Source organism: Micromys minutus (genome assembly GCF_963924665.1).
Source record: "Micromys minutus genome assembly, chromosome: 2".
In the NCBI taxonomy this organism is placed as follows: domain Eukaryota; kingdom Metazoa; phylum Chordata; class Mammalia; order Rodentia; family Muridae; genus Micromys; species Micromys minutus.
Window position 1 is genome coordinate 59,754,616 of NC_137971.1, and position 20,114 is coordinate 59,774,729.

The 20,114-nt window shown below is 47.2% G+C and overlaps 1 protein-coding gene across 2 annotated transcripts in view; it reads right to left on the reverse strand.

Moving 5' to 3' along the window:
* The window catches only part of INPP5A (inositol polyphosphate-5-phosphatase A), a 173,171-nt gene that overhangs the window by 38,986 nt on the left and 114,071 nt on the right, over window positions 1-20,114 (reverse strand). For both annotated transcript variants that reach the window (XM_080910850.1, XM_080910851.1), the window contains exons 6-8: window positions 19,478-19,581; window positions 12,833-12,885; window positions 11,409-11,528 (exon numbers count right to left, since the gene is read on the reverse strand). In XM_080910850.1, coding sequence (XP_080766976.1) covers window positions 11,409-11,528; window positions 12,833-12,885; window positions 19,478-19,581 — 277 coding nt within the window. The remainder of the gene's footprint in view (window positions 1-11,408; window positions 11,529-12,832; window positions 12,886-19,477; window positions 19,582-20,114) is intronic.

The window sequence follows — 20,114 nt, forward strand, 5'->3', positions numbered from 1 at the left end:
AGGGGCTGCAGCCTTGGGGGAAAGGAGTACCTAGAGCCAAACTCAAGTTGCAAGGGGTACTAGAGGCCAGGGACCCTGGAGAGTAGCAGTTAATGAAGCCCTTGTCCATTAGGATGGCTGATCTGCATGTGGCTTGCTGTTCACTGGTTTGCAGTGAAAATATGAAGGGTGTCCAAACCTTGGGTTGGCAGAATGAAGCCCCTGGTAAGAAGCCAGGTGCCTGTGAGGAAGGCGAGAGTGCTTTGCTGCCACGGCCCAGGCTGGGAAGAAGTCTCCTCTCCGGGAACTGGACTCTGATCCTTTGTTTACACACCTGTGGGCCCTGTGCTTGGCCATCAGCGTGGGTTTCCCTCCTGAGGCCTGTCTGTACTTACTGCTCTCTGTCAATTTTAAAACAAACATCTACTCCTATTACCTTGGATTCATATGACTTTTTATAAAGAGCTACTGGTAGTTGTCAGCTCAAACTGTTTCCAACACCTTGATTTCATTTTTGGAGTCCTCGACTATCCTTCCTTACGGTGGCCAGTCTGCCCTCTTCTTGGGGGATGGGGGGAGAGAGTTCGTCAGACACTTGAGACAGACAGTTTGGGAATAGGTACAGCTGTGAGATTCCTATGGCTTGGACATAGTGGACTCTTTGAAGATAGGCCTGGGCCTCTCCTCCCGAGCAGTTGGTCAGAGGCCCTCAATGGGGACAGAGTTGAACAGGTAAGTGGGCATCCAGATTCCATGACAGCTCCATTTTTCAAGTCATGTTCCATAGACCAGATAATAGTCAGACCTCTATGTTCACAGGCTGGTTAGACTGAGAGCTGGGGAATTGTGAAGACCACAGGGGAGGGAAAATACAGTGGTGGGGGCTGAGGGGGGTGGTTACTAGCAACTTTGGTGACCACAGTGCTGTGCTCATGGAACTGTGCCATATTGAAACATTTCACCCTGCTTCTCATAAAAGACAAAGCACAGCAGAGCCAACCTATAGCCTGTGCTAGCCACAAGAGTGAACACTACCACATTTATAGGAAACACTTCATATGTCTAAACATCTATAATTTTATTTTTGGTCCAAAAGACCTACCATGAGAAGGCACAAGAGCAGAACTGGTGAAATGGCTCTGGGGTCCAAGTGCTTGCTGTACAGGCTTGCAGACCTGGGTTTCATACTTGGAACCCACACAGATGCAGGAGAGCATTGACTCTGCTAGGCTGGGGCCCCAGCTCATCCCTGCACAGACCAGGAGACCCTGTCTGCCCTCATTCTCCAAACCCCACCCACACAGAGAAAACTCCCCACCTCCTGGGAGAAAACTCCAGGCTAACATGTCATCATTCCTAGTTTCTGGCAACCTGCCCAAGAGTGCCCACCCAGGGGCTCAGTTTCTGACCATGTATGGACACAGTCCCAGCTCCTAGCTGGCATGTCATCCCTCCTCTCCTAAGCTCTATAGAACCCCCTTGCTTTAGCCTAAATGCATGACCTCACTGACCCCCACCTGTGAGACCAGTGACCCAACCCGAGGGTCATCTTAACAAACCTGCCTTTATCTACTTTTAATCTGGTCTAATCTGGCCTATATCTGTATCACCAAGGCATAAAAAAACCTGTAAGGGCCAGAAGAGGTGGCTCAGTAGATAAGAGTACCAACTGCTCTTCCAGAGGTCCTGAGTTCAAATCCCAGCAACCACATGGTGGCTCACAACCATCTGTAGTGGGATCAAACTCCTTCTTCTGGTGTGTCTGAAGACATGGACAGTGTGCTCAGCTCATATACATTAAATAAATAAAATCTTTACCAAATAAAAAAGCCTATCAGACTCTCATGTTCTCCATATGTTTGCCATGGAAACCAGCACTGAAAACAGTGAAGATTTTTAGGTTAACGAACTTCACTAGTTTTTTCTGTTGCTGTTTGATTCTATTTTGGGCAGTCAAGCTATAAAGCCCAGCCTGGACAATACCTGCCTCTGCCTCCAGAGTGCAGGAATTACAGAATGCACCATTCTTCCTTCCTTACACACACACACACACACACACACACACACACACACACACACACACACACACACACACTTGTTTCCAGACAGGGTTTCTCTGGTGATCCTGGAACTCACTGTGTAGCCCAGGCTAGCCTTGAATTCAGTTTCACTGGCCTTTGCCTCCTGAGTGCTAGGAATAAAGGTGTGTGCCACTACCACCTGGCTACTTACACTTTCTTAATGAGAGTGATGATTACAGCCGATCTAAACTTTTTGTGTACACCTACAGAAATGCTATTTACACTTCTGAAGCCATGTCCCACTCAGGCATGTGTTATAAACATACATCAAAGACATATCACTGGTGTGTCATGTGCAAGGCTGCAGTCATGTACATTCAAGGTAAGCAACCATATATAGATAGAGGGATGGTTTTGAAGGACTCATGGGCAAAGCACAGAGGAAAGCTAACTTGTGTTCATCGGCACTGACTTCTTGAGCCAAATACCTTTGCATTACATTTTCACTTCCAAGGGTTCTGTCCTTTCTAGTTTGGAATACGTGAACTACCTTGAGCTCTGAGGTGGAAAAGGGCACTTTGGCATCTTCTGTAGTTACAAACCACTCAGCACGTATTCAGCTGCCCAGAGGTTATGCTGAGGCCCCTTGGGAGGCCAATGGCACCCACAGACCAGAGTGTGGAAAAGGTCAAAGCTGAGCTCAGTGCAAGAGCATCTCGGGGGAAAAAGTGACTTTACAGGATATGAGGGTGTGTCTATGTGGACAAGTGGATCCACGGGCTTATGTGTGGGACAGCAGAAGCCAGGGTCTTCTTACATCTCTCCAACTAGTGTGAGCACCAAACACAACAGACTGAGCTAAATTTTGATGTGATGAAAGCAAAGGTCTAGGAAGCTGCATGAAGCTGTAGCCAGCCAGGGTTTAACCACACCTTTAATCCCAAAACTCAGGAGGCACAAGCGGGCTTATCTCTGTGAGTCTGAGGTCAGCCTGTTCTACAAAGCTAGATCTATGAAAGCCATAGCCACACAAAGAAACCCTGTCTCAGACAAAAAATTAAAATTAAACAAACCAAAAAAAAAAAAAAAAAAAAAAAAAAAAAAAAAGGAAGGAAGAGGAAAAGAAAGAAAGCATCAGCTACAGAAGCATATACATGCTTGGCTAATCACAAGGCAAAATGCACGTCAAAGTAAATTATTTTAGGCTGTGCACACTAACTTTAGGTTCCTGTGTGTGCAGTGAGAGAGTGCTGCATTTGGGACCATTGCTCACACAAGAGGTGCTTATGGGCATTGGCTGGGTCCCACGCTGGGCCTGTGATGACCCAGGAAGGCAATCTCACTGGTATGTCTTGATTCCTGTAAGACTATCATTAAAAACCTAAACTTTATCATGCTTTCCTGCCCTGCTCTTTTTGATATAATAGCCCAAGCCAATTAATAACAACACCCATCTCTGAAGGTCGCACAGAAGCAGCAAGATAAAGGGGCTGTCATGGCCGAGGCAATCGCCTGAGTGCCAGGCCGGCGGCCCTCAGAGCACTCACTTTTAATTTCTACATAGTGCCATTTGGGCCAGAAAAAAAAAGAGTTGTTTTAAAATTAATTACCCTGTCAGTAGCTATTATGATTAAAAAGTAGGTCCACATCAATATCATGTGCCTTATTCAGAAAGAGAATTACAAGAAGAGCCATAAAAATCAATTTTTTAGGCCTGGAAATGGTGTCCTTGTTTGACAGGTGATTCCAGGATATGACATCCCTACTGGGGGAAGGGTGTCTTTTCTCTATCTGGCCAGGGGCCTTGTTCCCTTCTGAGGACACTGCCTTCCATAATACAGTGGGCTCTGGACTTACAGTAGTAAGTCCTCAGAACACCTGGTATGGCTTGGGATAGTTTGCAGGACTTTCAGATCTCGTCCTAGCAACTACAACATTCCTCACTGACTGGGTCCCCAAGCACAGTACCCTTACAACATGGCCACCTTCCTATCTTCTACCTTATCCTGTTCCTCCTCCAGCAGCTGCCATCAAGCCCAGGGTACTCTGAGGCTCCTGCCCCATAGCATCATACAGGACTGCTTAATGAAGCAGAACACTAACAATTTGGGTCGTGTGGTTCTGGTGAATGAGCTACCGTCTCAACCCTGGCCTATGAAAACTGATTCTGTCCTGAATAGCAGCCTCTGTCTTAGTAGGCTGATGGTCCAAGGTTGGTACCTTAATTTCTTCTAGGGAATGACCCAGGGTCACTGCATTGGAGAAGGGGCTTTTAAGGAGGTCAAGGAGGTTAAAAAGGTCAGAGGGACCTGACATGACAGGAAGAAGCTCCAGAGTTGTTGGCTTTCTACCATGGGAGGACACAGTATCCATAAGCCATCTTTAGGGCCTGGCCTGCTGCCCTTAGCTTGAATTTCAACCTCTAGAATCACAAGAAAGGACTCTCAGGTGAGTCCCTTGTCTGAAGCCTTTTGCTGAAGCATCCAGAGCTCCCTGAGACAGTGTCCATCCCTTGAGCACTAGCTATGGACAAAAGGACAGCAGGACAGCAGGGAAGACGTGGAACATACCTAGACTCTGTAAGCTACTGGCCAAGGCTCCTGCAACTTGGACTCCACCTATATTCCCAGAACTCCAGTAAAGGCTGGAATTGGTGGAATTTTGAGAGATTGGGTTCTTTCCTTGGGATAGGGCTTGGTTTCCTCTCCCACTGGCAATGTGCTGGACAGTCACTGTGTGCTAGGGGCCATACCCACACTAGTCTTTCTCAACCTTGCCAAAGCCAGGCTCCCTGATGAAGCATGTCCCACACTGAAATAGTAGCTCAGCAGCTGGGAGAACCCTGTGCCCACTGTGTACCCCTAGCATGAGGATTGCAAACCTCACATTTGCACCTCTGGCCAGCGGGCTAGCCTCTCCTCCTAGCACTCATTTGCTTTCTAAGCATAGGATCTAGATACTGAATGTACTCCCCCCACCCACCCCTGCAACACCAAGACACCTCCACTGGCTATAAAGAAGCCACGAGGCTACTCAAAGAGCCTTAGCCTCCTGTCGATGCTTTATTTCTTAAGCATCCTCTGGCAGGAAAAACCACAGCTGAGATCTCCAGAAACTGAGCCCCCTCAAGTCTCAGACCCATGAGCACACAAAGCAATGCTCAGCTTTACCAGCTGTGGGGAAAGAAAAGACTGCACTGCCTCCCCGAGACTGGCCCAAAGTAGGTAAGTGGGGAAGGCACCTTTTACTGAGAGGGAGATAAAGGGAGGCTCAACAAGAGTATGATGAGGCTCTCACAAGGAACAGTTGATGGGAAGCCACCAGAGCAGACACAATGTTGCAGATGGCAGTTGAGTGTCAGGAAGCCATTCTCAGCATTCTTCAAGCATGGCTACTGGCACTCATATACACAAAACAAACTAAAACTACACACGTGTGATGACCTAAGCCTGAGGCATGGAAAAATCAAGAGATGTGTGCTCTCTGTTTAGACAGATGCAGTGAAGCATGCAATGGAATGCAGACACTGCATCCAGGTAGCACTGAGCAGCCAGAGGCTCAGGACACAGACACTGGGCACCGATGGTACCTTACTTTGTTTTATTTCTTCAGAAGAGTGAAGAGGACGGCAAAATGCACACGGCAACCACTGAGTAGAGCTTGATGCTTTTCCATCATAGCTCTGCACACATTGGGGTGCCTAACTCCATTTTTGTAAAATGAAGGGCATACTGAAAATTTTACCAATCACCCGAGACACTGGCCTCACAGACTCAGCTCATTCAGCTGCAACTGGACTTGACCTATTCTAGCCTCCATGCTCCCAACGGAAGTCATGGCAATGCTGCCACAGGCCTTGGGGTTTCAGGCTGATGATTCAGTATGGAAACTCTGCTGTGTAGGGTGAGCTCCGGACAGTGGGTGACCTGAGGCCTCCATAGGCACAGCCCACAGAGACACCTGCACTCCTTCTCTAGGGCAGTGGGCAGTAAATGAGGTGCAAGAAATAGCTCTGTGCTAGTCACAGCAGAGCATTCCGGAGTGACCTAGATCCTTAGCAGGGAGCTCGCCTTTGCCTAGAAACGCGGTGCTTTTCTTCTGCTCACTGAACAGCAAGGCGAGTTCTGGGAACGACCTAAAGAGAAACATTTTGATTGGAGGGGTCTTTGAGCAGCCTGACAGCTGACGGATGACCATCTATAAAGCGACAAAGAGGGGCTGTGTGGCAGCCGGCGTCACATAGCCTCTCCCTGGGAAACTAATTGCTCCGGATTGTCCAGAGGAACATTATTTTTCTGGCAATCATTTCCTTTGAATGCCCAAAATGGGCATGAAACAACTCTTTTCACCGGACATAAAAGTTAAATGTCCCAATGTTGATCAAATTAACTTCAGCACTGTGACAATGGACTGTGTTTGTGAGAAAATAATGGGGGGACAGAGGGGTGCTTTATGCCAGGGCTTCACAGTTGTAATGTAAAAATGTCTCTGTTGAAATAGCTAGGCCACATTTCAAAGACAACACTGAAGGCTCCTGTCACTTGGCAAAAAAAAAAAAAAAAAAAAATCTCATTTCATGGGCCGAGTACTTGGGAAGGTTTCAGGGTATGCTCACAGTTGCTGTCTCAGAGTCCTGGTTTAGTCACCCCAGATGCCCCCAAAGGGCTAACCTTGTGTCAAGAAGAGTATCATATCAGTGGCCAGTGCAGGCACCTCCTGGAGCCATAGGAGAATGGAGGCTTCACAGCATCCCCAGGCCCTAGCACAAATACCTCCATCTTCCTGGGCCTCTAACCTGCCTGAATTTCTCAGAGTCTGGCATACTCTTTACAATCTATGGGTTTTTTAAAAAAAATCTTTCATAACAATGTATGGTAGTACACAGCTTAATCTAAGCACTCAGATGTCAGAAGCAGGCAGATCTCTGTATGTTCAAGGCCAGCCTGGTCTACGAAGCAAGTTCAGACAGGTAGGGAGGGGTACACTGTAAGATGTTGTCTCAGGACAAAATAACCCCTCCATATACATATATACATACATACATGTACACACACACACACACACACACACACACACACACACACACACACACACACACACACGAGTAGGGTCAGTAGTTAAGGATACGTATTGCTCTTACAGAGGACCCGGGTTTGACTCCCAGAATCCACATGGTAGCTCATGGTCCTAGGAGAGCCAATGTTCCCTTTTGGCCTCCATGAGTACCAGGCACATATGTGATATACATTTGAGCAAAGCACTTATACACATAAATAATAAAATAAATAAATCTTTAAAAGTTTAAAAATCTTTCATAACTAGATATTTAAGATTAAAAGACTAAAACCTCATAAATTACCCAAAAATAGAAACATTACTATTTGACACTTAGTGTTGGCTAGCCAGGCCAGGTATGGTTGCTCACAAAAGCTAGACCAGTACTAAGAAAGCTGAGGCAGGAGAATTGCTGTGAGTTCCAGACCAGCCTAGGTTACAGAGTAAGTTCCTTTCTAAAACAACAACAAAAAAGAAAGAAAACAAAGAGAAGAAGAAAGTAAAAAAAAAAAAAAAAAAAAAAAAAAAAAAAAAAAGAAAAGAAAAAGATAAAAAAAGAAGATAAACAATGCAAAACAAACCTGCATAGAAAAAGAGAATGGGAAGCAAGACAGTCTTAGGTGCTTTTGCTGGAGTGAGGCTCAGTCCCTGCCTGGCTCCCAGGTGTGTCAGGTGTCACTGCTTGTGCCAGCTCTACTGCAGCCAGCCATCCAGGCAGGCGTACCACTCACAGCTAAGGCTCTGGAGAGTTGTGTCAGATTGACCCTTGGACTTGTTTCTTTATAACGTACATTAAAATAATCAGATTTGGAGAAGAAAAGTTATGACATGCCAGTGCCTCTTGGTTTTAATACCATCTTTCTTTCTCTTTTGTAGACAGGGAAGCAAGACTGTCTATCCCTGTGTCTAATGCCCCCACTTCTCATCTCAGACGAAGACAGGGACCTACAGGCTGGACAGGGAGATTAAACCAAGAACCCAGCCTCTCTATCCCAGCCTCCTCACTGTCTCTCGAAGCCCAGTGGGGCCTGCAGACAATGCTCACACGGTTCCCAGTGCTTCTGTGAATACAGCGCTGTTGGTGGCGGTGTCCATTCAAAGGCCAGTACAGCATTGTCCTCCCCAATCAGCACAGTAGAATGCAGTCTGCTGGTGGCTGCCAAAAGGTTAGCCTCCCGATGAAAGGGCGGGCCATTATTCACCACTCCTGCAGAGTGCCCCTTTGTGCCCAGCAGCCCAGCCCTACACTGCGGAGGTCCGGATCTGCGGCTGGCTGAGCTCGCCACAGAAGCCATTCATTGGAATGCAAAGATGCAGAAAAGTGGCCCCCAGAGCCAGAGGCTGCTTTTTTGGGGGCTGGAGGCATGGTGGTGTAGGGCAATGACATATTCTAATGCCTTACCACACTGACAAGCTGACCATGGTCACCAGGACTGATGGACATTTGGTCTCTCTCAGCTTCCAGCTCCCTGGGAGGTCCCAGAAAAAGGGCCATGGAGCAAAGAGCAGGAAGAACCATACAGACAAGGCCCTTGCTGCTGACTGCTGATTCACTAGCCCAGAAAAGCAGCCCCATGGAGGAACACATCACTACCACAGATGATCCTGTCAGGAGGGAGGCTACAGGGGCCCTACCCAAGACTCTAGTAATCTCCCTGAAATTGAGACAAGATCCTGAGGTAAGACATTATTGGCTGAGTGCTATCCTTAGGGTCTGGTCTTGATGGGGGCAACATCAGCCATTATTCTACTCCAGGGGCTAGTGAAGAACACTGCCAAGGTACCTCCACACAAACACAGCTGAGCAGGGCCCACAGCAGGGGTACTTGAAAGCAGGGTTGGTCAAGTGTCAGGGGTCAGGGAGAATGATTTGAGGACACCAAAGATTGAGAGGGCCTGGGTTCATAGGCCATGTGGGGAAGATAGGCACGAACAGGAACTGGACATTTGGTTGGGGCAAAGCACCCGAACCCATTTCCAATCGCCTAAGCTGTATTCCCACAGTAGATGCTGAGTGAGGCTTCAGGCCTGGTACAGCATCTGCTCCGATATCAATCTCAGAAGATAGAGAGTGACTGCATACAGATTTGTAAGACAAGCCCCAGATAAGGGGCAACAACAGGAGAAGCATTAGACCCATTTCCCTTATCTGTATTTCTTCTGCAGGGACCCTGGTGATACCTATAGCACTGGGGCCCTCTCTTACACCAGAAGCTGGGAGAAGTCAACAAAGGAAAGGAACCAGTGGAAGGGCCTTAGGCTGACCTCCATTGTGTGATGGCATAGCCTCCAGAGGTCACCAGCCCGGTGCTTATTTAACAGTGGCACAGGAGTGAGACTCTATCTCTAGCTCCTTGTACAGAGCGATGCTTCAGAGGCACATGAAGGAGGAGCTCACAGACCAAGCTTGCTAATTACCATTGCACAGAGACATGGTAGGGAACTCAGTGGTTCCAGCCCCACCCTACAGTGGCACCATGGTCCAGAGGATGAAGCTTTGCCTCTTACTTTAGGGGAACACTTGATCTATGGCACAGACAAGCATGTACGAATTTGCCCTGTACAAGCCCCACAACACATGCACATTCACATGCACAAGCATGCTCACACTCACCCAAATACTGTACTACACACACACACACACACACACACACACACACACACACACACACACGGTTCAAGGAGGAGATAGGTCTTGTGCTCAAAGCTTGTGTAAGGACTTCCCCTAGCAGCTGTTCTTTGGGACCTCGTCTGATGCTAGAGACCCTCAAAGCACCTCCCTAGGTCACTAGTGATATTGGGACAAAACTGATACACTCCCTAGAATCTCCTTTCATGAGACTCTGTTAGTTCTGCCACCAAGAATTTGATGGTATAGGAGCAACATTTAACATGTTGAGAAGTGACTCCATGGGTATCCTGGGTAGAGTGCTTTTCCTTCTGGTTCAAACATCTTCCAAGAAACCTGGACAGGCTCAGGGAACACCCTGCTCCCTACCACTCTTTTCTTTCTGACTGAGTCAGGGCTTGGCACAATCCAACAAGTATCTCCTCTCTCACCGACACAGCAATGATATGACTCTCCCAAGGACAGTTGCTGATTTGGGGATCGTAGAATCTTCTGCTCAGCAAAACATCTATATTCATAGATGGCTACTTCAAGAGAATAGATACGAAGTGCTCTAGAAAAGTGTGGGGGATGGGAGAGTATAAGGAGAGGCCAGGTATAGGCTAGAGGGAGGCTAAGATCTGAGTGGAGGTCAGGATGGGCTGAGAAAAGGAGATTAAAACCAAGCCAGACAAGTGTCCACATACTCTCACTCCTCTGAGCTCAATGTGTTGCCCTGCTCTGGGTTGCTACCAGGAGTATCGGGAGGAACCAAGACTATTTGCCTGGGTCTGTGGTAAGTGGCTATAGCCAGCCAGAGTTGATCCTTCCCTGTCTCATGGCAAGATGATCCACTTGAGGACTACAAAAAAGGAGCAAAGTCTAGATCTAGCTTCTTGGCTTAAGAGAATCCGTGTCTGTAAGTCAGATAGATACCCAGGTCCAGATTCATCCTATCAGTGGGGGCTACCATCTTCTCTGGATGACAGTCCAAGATCACACAAGTCATCCCACACAGAGAAGCCTATAGCCAGGGCAGGTGGGAGCCCCAGCAGAAGGTAGGCAGTCTCTAGTCCCGATACCCTCTAAGGTTCTCCCTTTGCCAGGGATCATTCTGTGCCCAGGAAGCCCACCCAGTCCAGCTAGATAGGAAAGAGACAAAGGCAGGAAGAAGGCAACACATGATGATCTGGGCAGCAGAGCTTCCTTGAATTGAGTCAAGCTCAACACTCCAGACACTCTGGACAGGGACAGATATGTGGGAAGGATGCTGCCCATGGCTAACAGAACAACAGAGGTATCCATGTTTGATTTCACAACCAAACAGCCATGGTGATTCTGTGGTGCCATACTGTATATATCTGCATCTGTTCCTCCAACCCCACTCCACACCAAAAGAACACAGAAAGAAAGAGAAGTACCTATCCTCAGTCACTCCAGATTGAACTACAGCATTGCCTCCCCAAACCAGAAGGCATGAAACCTTCAGTTATAGCTCCAATAAATCATCACAAAGATAGGTACTCTGGCTTAGTGGACAAAAGCTGTTTTTCTTTTAAAAAAATAGATAATATTATAGAGTTTCCTGTAAGTTGTTGACCCAGGGGCTGCTCATCCAGTGGATGCTGTTGGGGATTTACAGGTTGACATTCCCAAGGGCCACTGTCAAATAGGAAAACACAAATCATGAAGCGCCTCAGAGCAGCCACGGTCATGCTCAGGAGTGGCTAGAGTACAGCACCTACCTGTCGAGCACATAGCCCAGAGCCTTGTGCCTGACACCCGAGTACACTGAGGGGCTTGTCTCCCAGGCCACTAAGTTGGATGCATCATGAAAAAGATGGATGTTCACCAAGTCGAAGGCACTGAAATGAACAAAAAAAAAGGACCTGTTAACCAAGAGCTACAACTCAAGGGTGCCCAGAGCTATGCCTCTCTGTATCCCACTATCTTCCTCAGTTTTGAATCAAAGTCCTGAGCACTTATCCTCAGTCATTCCAGAGTGAACTACAGCATTGCCTCCCCAAGCCAGAAGGCATGAAATCTTTAGTTATAGTGCCAATAATTAATCAAAGATAGGTACTTTGACTAAGTGGACAAGAGCTGTTTTTCTTAAAGGAAAAAGGACTATCATAGAACTTCCTGTAAGCTGTCGACCCAGCTTCGAGGAGGATGTTTCTCTCTGCGTCTCTGTCCATAAGATCCCACACTGCAGGAAATGAACCACTGTTGGGAACTGTGTAAGAGACGGGCATGGAAACAGGTAGAAAAATAGTCCTTTCACTGCCTCTGAGCATGCAGCCAGGCTCAAAGAGGCCAAAGTGCAGACTGCACTGGCCTTTCCCATGCGCTATGAAGACCGTAGCTACCTCCAGCTAGCCTGCACCACCTTCTACAGGGCATTGGAACTGCACCTCATCATTTCTCCTCAGCAGTAACATGAAGGAGAGCTCAACGACCCAGCCACTAGTTCTGTGCCCTAAGTGTACTTTCTATACTACATACATAGGGAGAAGTTGGTTCCTGGGGCCAAGCGCAAAAACAGCATGGATGGCCACCTCCTGGGTTGAGTGTGAGAGACTGTCGCTCTATCTTAGGAACCCTCTGTTCTCCTCTTCCATGTCTATCCTAGGCAACTGTCCTGAACAGCTCTAACGGTCTGGGCTAGTACCTTAGCTGAACTATAGAGACCAGAGCTTAGTCAGTTCTATTTCAGGAGCTGAAAAGTGAGCTACATGCTTCTACATTTTTCAGGTAGACAAGGTGGGTATTATATCACTATGGATAGTACTCATTCAAAGGAAGAATAGGTTGGAACCAGTGAATGGAGCCAGGATGTCTATACCCAATAACAGCAACTTGCCAAGCTGTCTTTGCAGAGCTTAACTTTGTGGTCTAGGACCTAATGGGAAGCCTTCCTGCCAGTCCAGTTGTGCAGGTTACACTTGAGGATGGATAAGAAGTCTCCCTGTTTTCCTTTGTACTGAATGCCAAACCTCCAACTCACAAAAAACAGGAGACAACACTGCTACATGGCATCGGCCATCACCGAAAAGAGGAGTGATTGGCACTCTGAGTAGCCGTGTCCCTGTTCAAAGTGAGTAGAGTCTGACAACATGTTTGCCACACTCAAAATTATTGACAGTCAATCAGTTGCCATGTAACATACCAGTCAGCAATGCACCACCGCGTCCTGATGAAGCCTTTTCTTGACCATTTGCACTGAAAAGGAAAGGTTACAGTGTGAGCAACACAGGGAAAGGGAGGCAGCAGGGTTCATCTGTGCTCGTGACACAGCTAAGAGACATTCCTTACTTGGCTTGTTCACTTGTTTTGGGCAGTGCCTTGCTTCACAAACCAGGCTGGCCTCAAACTCATGAACCTCCTAAGTCTAGATGCCACTCTCATGTGTTTGTGCACATACATATTCAATGTCCCCTAAGTCCTGATGTTGACAGTGGACCTCCAATATGACAGAGCTGAGAGGTGGGGCTCTGAATGGAGATCCTGTCACCAGGGCTGAGCCTTTTTGCAAAGCGGCTTGATGAAGGGAGTCTGGGCCTTTCATCCTCCCCCTGCTTTCTGCCACATTGGAACTTTATTTGGACTTGTGGAGGACAGGTAGCCAGGCCCTACCTTGAAAGAGGATACAGCCTTACTAGATGCTCTACTAGTTCCTGGATCCTGCACTGACTAGGGACCCAAAACTGTGGGAAGATAACTTTTTGTGATTGACAAACCACCTAATTCTCAGGCTAGAGCTGCTAACTGAAGGCTACACTAGAAAGGGGATGGTCACTTCTACCCTGTGTTCTCTACGACCAACCAACCAACCAACCAAACAAACAAACAACCACTATTGAGGAAGCCCCTGCTTGGTCCTGAAATTATGAAAAAGTAAGAAAAGCAGAGAAAGTGGTGGGAAGGGGAGAGAAAAAGAGTGGAGCAGAAGCTGGTCCTTGCTCTTGACTACAACAGCTTCAGATACACTACGCATAACAGCTGAGCCTCACGAACTTTCAGTCTCAGTGTTGCTATAGCACTGCCAACCAAGACTGCTCATGGGCACACACAAGGGAGCTAGGCACATGAAATAGTCTGCTGACATTAGTCCTGCCTGTGGGACAATGGCCTTTCCAGCACTCCTGGTATATGAATGAAAAAAATAAACTTCAAATTCTGCTTTAATTTTAATTTATATAGCTCCACAGAAGAAAGTCACCTCTTAGCACCTCAGCGTTGGGAGCAGGGGTCCTGTGGGCAAGGAGCAGTGCCTCATGTATCTCCAGCTTACAAAGGGGTGGCAGGAGCAAGAGTCTTTCTAAAGAGAATACCCCACAGGGTGGGGACCCTCTACAATGCCTGGTACTTTGTCCACACTTCTTTGCTTGTGAATGTTTGTTGCTATGACTTGCTGGTCTGGTACGAGGCTTCTGCTACTCTGTCAGTACTGGAACTTCATTGGGAGTCCTCTCAGATGTTCTGTTGTCACCCTGTGTTGTGAAGATCCTGTAGCTTTGGATCTGTAGGACTGGCCCCTTTGTGTACTCCAGCAGTTCACTGATGGGGTGAATGTTGGGATGGGTCAATCCAAAGCCTGGATCTGAACCTGAAAGGTAGCTGAATTGGTCAGCCCACCAGCTCTTCCACTATCATGCTCTTGACCAGCTAACCAGCAAGCCCAGTTTCCAGAGCCAACTCTACCCTTCTGCCCAGGTGCCGGGCTACTCTCCCAAATGTTGTAGCCAGTAAGGGACAGAGACAGTTTTCTCACTCGCATGCCCCACCACAGCATTCACACTACCCCATTCACACCACCACTCAGCAGACAAGAGGCAAGACTGGCTCTCCCACACTAATACCCTCCAGTCAGCTCACCCATGACCCTCATTTCTAGGGCCATCCCTACTGTGCTGTAGCAGGTAAGGGGCAGGGCCAGTTCTCCTGCCTGCTTAGGTGGCAAAAGTTGTGGGGGAGACCCACTTCTAATCCAGATCTTCTGAGGTGAGAAGCTCCACCTTTAATCTGGACCACTCCTTCTGCTGCAGCCTAGATAAAGGACATGAAAGAAGGAAGCTTGCTCTCTTTGACTGCTTGTTTTGACTCTCACTAGCAAGTCAACTCCTTCACAGGTAGTAGGGCTTACTTTTCTTGTGTACTAAACAAATATTGAATTCTTAGACCTACTGTTGGTAGACAGCTATTAATTGGACTAGCCTGTAAACCAGTCTAATAAATTCCCTTTATAGATAGATGATAGATAGATAGATAGATAGATAGATAGATAAGATATTCATTCTGTAAGTTCTATTCCTCTAGAGAACCCTGAATAATATAGTTAACATCACATAATATAGAATCTACACGGGATGTCTTTGTACAAAGGTACCTGGCTACCTCTCCCAAGCTCAGGCATCAGCCTGTGTGGTCCTATACTCACCACACTCCCAGTGCCGTGACAGTTCATGTATAGAGCACAATGTGGGTCTCTCTATAGGCAAGCATGGCTCTGTGAGACCAGGTCTACACTTGTCTTAAGGTCCAGTACACACAGGTTCACAGAAGCCAGAGCTGTCTGTAGCACTGAGCAGTGTGCTCCACAGGGAGAAGCAGCCATCCTGTGATCACCCAGCCACTTCATAAAAGTTTTTCCAGAGGGGCAGCAAGACCATTCCAGAAGCAGTCACATTGCCTAGAATTACTCAGTGGGCAACAGTTTCACTGCCATTGGAAATGGAAGGCATTTGTGAATTTAGGACCAGGAATTATTTTCTTCTCAGTTTTCAAATCTGTATAAATTAAGGTGCATGTGTACACTGTGCATCTTGAATAAACAAATGCATATATTGTTTAAAAAATAAATTTCCTCAACAAAGCACCAATTTCAATATCAATTACTAATTAAATGCACAATAAAATTAGTATTTTCTTCTATAACAAATGTTGGTAATAACTGCAAGTAGGATTCTAGCTAGATGTGAGACTTTCCCTGAGTTCTAGGAAAGCCTCAAGAAATACAAGTTAATATTTGTATAACCCAAGAGTTTGGGGAAATATTTACAGAAAACTTATTGCCTCGGAGGCACACTCATCAATACAACTATGACCATTCAGACCTCATTTCCAACACTGACAGAATGGCGAGATGTAGCTGTCCCCATGGCTACCTTCCCACACCTGATACTCCCAGTGCATAGCCTCAGTTTTATCCATAGCCTTGGTCTAGACTGGGACACGTCTCTGTGCTCCCAAAGGCCAGGGTGCACTACTTAGCTACTTCAAAAGGCAGTCCCCTTCAGCATCTTATACACCCTTCAGTGACCTGAAAGGAAATTTGTACAGCAAAGCTTTCCCTTCAACCAGGAGGAAAAGAGCCCCATACTTCTTTAGATGGCCAACAGCCTGAAGAAGGGACGAGAACTGGGATCCATGTTCCTGATCTTGGACCAAGGTTCTATCTTTCTGACAATTCATGACCTTTTATGACCAAGCATGAACACTTGGTAGTTGCTACATGGGGCTAGCCAACATGTGCCTTACTCATACTGGCAGACCATCAAGTGCCTTTCTGACACAGAGACTCTTTAGTGGGGCCTCCCTGACTACCCTCTACATACAAAGGAACTAACATATCCATATGTAAACACATAGGCACATTTGTATTTGCTGTGTAGGGCAAATATTACTTACAATTTTAAGTAGTAATTCTACTTACAAATACGACTTACAATTGTATTTGTTGTGCAGGGCAAGGAAGGCCCACACAGACAGGCATAGAGGCAGAAGGTCTTGGAAGGCCTAGAAGCACCTACCTATAAAGCTGTCACCTGGACATTGCAGATGGGAGGTGGGGCTTAACTCTGATGGGCTACTTCTAGCACGCCATATTCTGAAACCTTCACTTATGAACTCCTCTGAGACGATGGGACTGTCAATAATTTTATATCCCTGGAGTGGTGGTACCCAGGCCCTCACAGGGCTTCTCTCTCTCCTGAGAGGGGCCATGGCCACACAAAGGGAACCCATACAGGCCCAGGAAAGCAGCACAGTGCTCACCTCATGCGGCCTCTGCTCGGTCCCCTGTTAATAGGGTTCCTTGAGCCAACAGATGGATTGCGAATCCAGGCAGCTTCATCTACTGAGAGAGCATAAATCGCATCGGAGAAAAGAGAGGCTATGGGAGGTTATCACCAAGCAGCCCCACTGAGGAAGGCCTGCTTGGAGCATTAGTGGAATTAATTCATCTTTCATGGGCACATGCAGCAGGGCCTGTGATCTATGGTAACAACCAATTTCTCACCACGGCCAAGAGGAAAAAAATGACTCAGTCCGATCGACTACACAAATCTGCTTTTTAAAAATGGCCTCGCGTTATCTGGAGTGTTGCTCCCAGAGGCGTCATTTGAAATTCATACTGAGCCAGAAGCACCCATAAATCAGCAGAGAAAGTTTTGTTAGTTTTAGAAGCAGAGGGCCGTCATTATTTGGAATTGCATTATGCCTCCATCACAGTAATTACATTTAGATTATCCTTAAGTGATGGCAATAAAAGAAAGAGAGATCAGTCTTCAACTAATTCTCTCCCCTAAATGTGCTGGGTGCAATGACGGCCCGGCAGAAGGCATTAAGGGGCAAGTTAGGGCGGGGATACTGAGGCTGTAGACAGAACTGTTGCTATGACTTCTGCACTGGAGCCCCAGGCCCTACCCCAAAGGAACACAACATGCTCTGAAGGGTCTATGAATTAGGAAGCACCACAGAACTGACAGAGAACATTGGAGTTTGGGGCTTTAAGATGAGATTTTGTTGCTGTTAATTACCATGGTGTTATGGCATGGTTCATGACATAAGGTTGAGCACATGGAGTGCCAAGACACACCCCAGTTGAGCATTCGTGCTCCTTAAAGGCCCAGGAGCCAGCTACCTCAGTGGTCTATGGCCAGCTGACAGGGTTCCAGTTCTGGAATTCACAAAGAGATATGAGAATAAGGTATTCCTATTCTCAGGGAGGCCACATGTGGCTGTGAGGGATGAAGGCTGAACACTGGGTTCTTGTGGGAACACCACATGTCTGTTGATATGTGTAAAGGTGTGGGAGATGCACAGCGCAACTGTACCCACAGGAATTAAAACATGGAGCACAGTGCAGAGCTCATCATAGCACCAGGCACATTTGGGGTTTTTAGAGAGAGGGCAGACACTGTCCTCGGGAGTGAATATAGTCAATACAATGACATCTCAGACACAGAGTGTGTGTATAGTTATTGCTTTACTCACATTGGATGGGCCCACATGTCTGTCTCCTTGCCACACATCTCAGTATTGAGATAGTTTAAAGAAGTATTTAATGGGGCGGAGGGTAAAGAGATCCATGGTGGGGAGCTGTCTCAAACACTGACTCCATGCTTGCCTCTGCCCAACACCACCTTTCAGTGCACTCGTCCTGCCTGCAAGGGAACTTCTCAAGCCAGAGAACAGGGCATGTGCTATATACTACCTCAGCCAGCCCTGGCTTCCAGGCCCACCCTAAACTGCTCCAGCACCTATCATTTCTACCTGGGCCCTCATGCCCTGGCCATCTTTGAATGAGAAATGGCACAGTCAGTGAGACCCCCAAAGAAACCTCTGGGGGTGACTGGGATCAGTACTAAGCAAGCAGAAGCCCAAACTCAGCAGTAACTAGACTCTAAAGTTCACTTATTGGCACATAGTGTTTCCTTGGAAACAACATCTATGGGGTTCTTCTGTGGAAATCAGAAACATTTTGATTCAGTTGTCATTGCATATGAACCACAGAAGGCTGGAACCTTTCCTGTCACCCTCCTCTACCCTTAGGAGGCATGAAGCAAAGGGGCCAAGAAACTGAGCCAGGGTAGACTTGAGCCAGCAGAGGAAAGAGATTTGAAACATCGTTGGCCTAGGGACAATGGATGGGGAAGCCAAGCCACAAGCTGACAAAAGGCAGCCATAATCCCTTTATTCAAGGCACAGTTACAATGTAAGTTAATAAAGTTGGGACCTTGCTAAAAAACTAGCTGTGAGCGAGTGCACTACTACACAGTGCAGCCACATGAGAGGCACAGTCCCTGGGATTGGCTAAACTGCCCCAACACCATGGTAAGGGGACAGGTATCAATTGCCAGTAGCTATCACAAGCCAATTCTTGTTCTTCCTCCCTCGGTACCTAAAACACTTCCGGCCAGGGCATCTAACACCTACTGTACCTAAGCCCATGATTCAGGTCAAGGCGTCCAAATGAAGCCTGAAGGAAGCTACTCAACCGAGGAGAGTCAAAAACCAGCTTTCAGCTTTTTACTTCTAAACTTTTATCATGCAGGCACAACTGTTAGCATGGATCATTGAACCACCAGTTCTGTGTTAGCTGCTGTGTCTTCACTGGCTGTGGCAAGCCAGAGACCTCCTCTGGGACTTACTTCTCACTCCAGCAACCCCCAAGGAAGATGAAAGTCTACCATGAATGGTGCCTGCACACAGGAAATACATCAAGGCACACAGTGACTCCTAGCCACTGTATCAGCCCAAGAGAATGAAGATCTCTCCTTCTCTTTTGGGAATGGCTCTCCTGTCTTGAGGTGACATTTTTAGCATAGTGACAATAGAACCTGAGCTCTTCCATTCTCTGTGCCCTTACTCAGGGTAATTCAGATCACCCTGAACTCCAATGAAAACAGTCCTGTAGTGTGACAGCTGACTATAACAGCTGACAGTGGAGGACAGTCCAAACCTACATCACCTCTGACTCACTCATTCTGATAATCAGTGTGCTGATGAGGAGGCACCAGTCCTCACACACCTCGGGAAAGTAGTGCTGTGGGAACTTCTCCTTCTCCAGCATGGGTGTGCTCTCCAAAGTGTCCGAATAGATCTCCTTGCCAGTGACTTTTTTATACTTCTTAGCTGGAAAAGACAGAAAGAATGGCATGAATTAACACCATCAGTATGCCCTAAAAACTAGCCTCATGCTACTGGGGGATGCCATGGCCTACCACAGCAGCCCCTGGGTCAGAAGGATACCTCCAAGCAGGCAAGAGGCCAACTGCTGCTCCAGAGGTGCCTGTGGCTCATAAATTCTTGTTCCATGACCTGGAACCTGACACTCTACTTCATTATCCCCTAAGAGCTCCCAGCCTGCAGATTTACAGGGGCTAATTGGCACCCTCTTTGAAAGCCGTGAATATATTTAAGAGGGCTGTGGAATTACCATTCACTCAGACCTTCGCATGAATTTATTTAATAACATTGATTTCCTCTTCACACACGAACGGCATCACTCATATTCCAGGGAACAGTTTTTACATGAGATGTAGACAGAGACACAGGGCAGGCATTCTTCAGACCTGCCCTGCTAGCTGCTACCCTACCCACCCTGTACTGACAGAACTGTGGCGGGCCCTCGTTTGAGTTCTTCCACAGGCAGAACTGAGGGAGGC